At 42.5% G+C, this 3,689-nt stretch overlaps 1 protein-coding gene across 1 annotated transcript; it reads left to right on the top strand.

Annotated features, from left to right (window-relative positions):
* Positions 1–353: 353 nt before the first annotated feature.
* tpgs1 (tubulin polyglutamylase complex subunit 1) lies at positions 354–1,577 on the top strand. Its single transcript, XM_037694583.1, has 4 exons — positions 354–568; positions 611–705; positions 938–1,355; positions 1,416–1,577. Exons 1-4 carry the CDS (start codon positions 365–367, stop codon positions 1,575–1,577), a joined length of 879 nt encoding a protein of 292 aa, XP_037550511.1. The 5' UTR covers positions 354–364.
* The last annotated feature ends 2,112 nt before the right edge of the window (positions 1,578–3,689 follow it).

Raw genomic sequence — 3,689 nt, 5'->3', positions numbered from 1 at the left:
CGTTTTATTTTTATCCTTTGAACATGATTAAAAACATAAAACTAAATTCAATCGTAACTGTCCCCGTTTTTAATTTCATCTTGAAAACATTATTCTTTTTGGTCTCGGAGCTGGAAATGTCCAGATTTAATGTCAGAAATCTGGTCACCTGCAAGTACCAGACTGTATTATGTAATTCTTGCACATTTAGACAGAAGTTGGAAATATAGATACTTTCGTTTATGTTGATATGTGTTATTTTTGTTTGTGGGGAAATGATGAACAAAAATTGAACATAGGCTACTTTATTTTGACACTGCCACTACTTCCGGTTTCTTTCCCATCACTTCCGTTGCCGTTGCCGCGACACGAGACGTCAACAGTAATGTCTGACAAGGAGAAGCGGCGGTCCGCAGCGGCTCCTTCTGGGATGCCCGCGTGCAAAGCCGTCAAACCGGACAGCGACAAGGAGTTTCTGGCGCAGGCCGGGGTGGGAGACCTGCTCCTCGGAGCCATCCTAAAGATGGTCGAAGCCAGGTCGGACGACCCGGTCGGGTTCCTGGCCGACCACTTCTGCAACCTGGCCTCGGTGACAGACAGCTGCACAGCTGGATGCGGCGGCGAGGAGGAGCAGCTGACCAGCGGCCCTTCCAGCGCATGCGCAGTGGAGCAGCAGCGGCTCAACCGCGCGCTGTGGCACCTGAGGCTCGCGCATCACTCCCAGAGGTCCGGGACATTTTAAAGCTTTTTATTATGAGTATGTATGGACATAGCACGGATGAAATGAAAATACTTTAGCTTGACTTTGAGACATTTAATAACGATATTGCTAAATTTACTTTTTATTTTATTACAGAGTTTGTAGTTGTGAACATGCAGTGCTGAATGACTCTGCTGTGATTTGCTGAAGAACCTAAAATTAACGCACTCATTTTTCTTATTTACATTTTCCATCCAGATCAGCTTTCAGCAACAATGTCCGCGTGGCCTATGACCTTCTAAACATCCCTGGCTGTCAAAGACAAGCAGATGAAGGTGGACCCTGTTCTGATGGTGCCATCGGTGCAGGAGGAGGAGGAGTAAGAGGAGGCCTCTACACTCAGGCTTTGCAGTGTCTCTGCAGTGAGGGAGGTGTCCCTGCCTCCACCTCTGCCCCGCTCCTTCAGCGGCTCTGCTGCCAGGACCACGAGGCCGTCCCTTATGACGTCTTCCGCTACGGCGTGCTCACCTGCGCTGTTTTCTCGGACTACATCCGGCAGGCTCAGAGGCTTTATGCTGAAGTGTGCAGTCCGGATGAGGGGCCGGTGTCACGGGCCCTGTGTCTGACTGTGCTGGGGACCTTAAAGGAAGCTTTAGAGACCTCACAGGGCTGGGATGCAAACCGCTGTATTAATGCTAACACAAAAGCCAACACCTCTCTGGAGGCTAAAACAAAGGCTGTCCGCTTTTTGCAGGCCAGTGCCAAGATCTCCCCCCACAACCTGGCACATGCCATGGTGGGGGCACAGGCACGGGGGCCCGGTGGCAACATGGACGCAAAGGAATTTGAAAATGCAGCTGCAGAACTGTTCATCACTCGAGTGAAACTTGTGTCTTAAGTCAAAAACACTCAACAGTCTACTGTGTTAGATTCTTGTTACGTCTGACACTCTGCAGCCAAACTACACAAACAAACCAACAAATTAAAAGACACGTAACTCACTTATTCCGTTTTGTTTTTAAATTAAATAATTTGCTGCATCAATATGTTTTTAGAAACATTTCAGACTTAGAATTAAAATGTTGCTTCTTTTTCCTCTCTGTCACAATCCCTGCTTTTGAAGTTGTTGTTCTTCTTATAATGTTCACGTTTATTTTCAAACAGTGCAAAAAGATTTTTCAAAACATCTACAGCCATAAAGAATAAATCAAATTTTTGACTGATGTTTTTATTTCTAATGTTGTTTTATTTTGTACCTAGGCCTGTCGTGATAACTAATTTTGCTGGACGATTAATTGTCTCAGAAATTATTGCGATAAACGATAATATTTTCAAATTTAAGAAGAAATGTTGGTTATTTTTTGTGTATTACATTTTTACTGTTTGAACTTAAGGATGGATAGTGAGGGAGCAAGCAGCGTGTCTTTTTTTTTTTTAATGGGAGGGAGGCCTCTTGACGTGACATGGGCTGTCTCTCCTTCCTGTTTTTCGGTTGTTAAAATGGCGGACGCTCGATGTGGTTTGAGCTCTTTAGCATAGCATTTGTCACACAAAACTTTTAATTCAAAATCAGTAAACAAGTTCTCAGCTTCTTTTTGCAGAGAATAACAATTTTTACACGAAGGCACGGGTTTCAACCGTGAATTTTTTTGAGCTTTGACAAGACGGAGGTTTTTCCTGAGGTCGGCCTGTTAGCTTAGCTCGTAGCTTAGCTTCTCAGCTGCTTTTAACAATCCAAAAACGTGATTTTGGATGGTTAAAACAAATTTTAAATAGAAAGGGAGAGGTCAGTGAAGAGCACCGGAGTTGAGCATTTTGTCATCCAGTGTCTTCAGTAGAAAGAGAGACACGAAGAAAAGATAAAGCCGATAAATGAAAACGAGGTATATAATTTTCATTTATCGTGTGATTAATTGATTTATTGTTTATCGCGACAGGCCTATTGTATCCTCAAGTCTCACACCCTGACTAGTTGGAGCAAGGTCAAGTTCTTTATTGTCATTCGCATGCATGTGGTGCATGCATAGATATAAACACTAGATGCCTCATTGGCTGCTGCGGGGCAGGATTTTCGGCCGCCATCTTGGAGCGGTCGTCCTTATTTGGTTAAAGCAGATGTTTCAGCACTTCGCAGCTTATTTCTGTTCTAATCGACGGACTGTTGACGTCAGGTCTCGGGGGATAACTTTTCACAAGTAAGATGAACATAGTATTGTTAGTATTTTGTGAATATAATATTACTGTACTGTATTTATGTCCACCAGCTGATGTGATGTTCAGTGTAACACGGTGTTCAGCTGCAATGAAGCTGACTGAGATCTGATGACAGGAATATTTTTCCAACAAGCTTACTCACAATTTCAGCAGCTTTGGTTCATTATCAACAGATATGCACTGTATCATAATTGGAGTTTTGTTTAAGTTCTAGGAAATGAAAAAATAAAACTGGGGAGAATATAGGAAATAGAAAATAAGCTTGACCTCCTCTGTACAATGTTTTTGTGTAGACACAAATCTCCTTTTTTCATTTTGAAAGTTTCCCAAAGAACAAGATGTGAGGAAGAGGAGGAAGTATCTTTGAGGAGGATTCTTCTGAGCAGAGAGGATTTTAAACTGGAGGATTTTGATCAAACTGATCAGACTGTCTGAGAGATGGTGTGGTACCATCGGTTCACCTTCAAAAGAGTAGGTGCATCATTATAAGTTCATTAACGTTCATAAAGTTACATATTTTATTGTCAGTCACAAGGTGAGACACCTCCATGTGTTTATATGAACAGGTAACTATAGACTGTAAAGTTCATATTCATGATGTTTTTTCATTTCAGCTTGAAAACTGCAGGACTACAGGAACTCAACAAAAGCTGGAGCTGCTCTGTCTGTGGCCTCTCAGGAACGTGCACGTCACACACACACAACCTCGGCCAAATGATGTGAGTATTTCTATTTTAAACTTTTATTTTTTCATTGACCCTTTATTTTTACAGGTAGTCTCATTGAGTCACGAGAA

Source organism: Nematolebias whitei, chromosome 21, assembly GCF_014905685.2.
Source record: "Nematolebias whitei isolate Nwh7 chromosome 21, NemWhi1, whole genome shotgun sequence".
NCBI lineage: Eukaryota > Metazoa > Chordata > Actinopteri > Cyprinodontiformes > Rivulidae > Nematolebias > Nematolebias whitei.
Note: the sequence above shows the minus strand (reverse complement) of the source record. Positions and strands in the feature narration are given on the sequence as shown.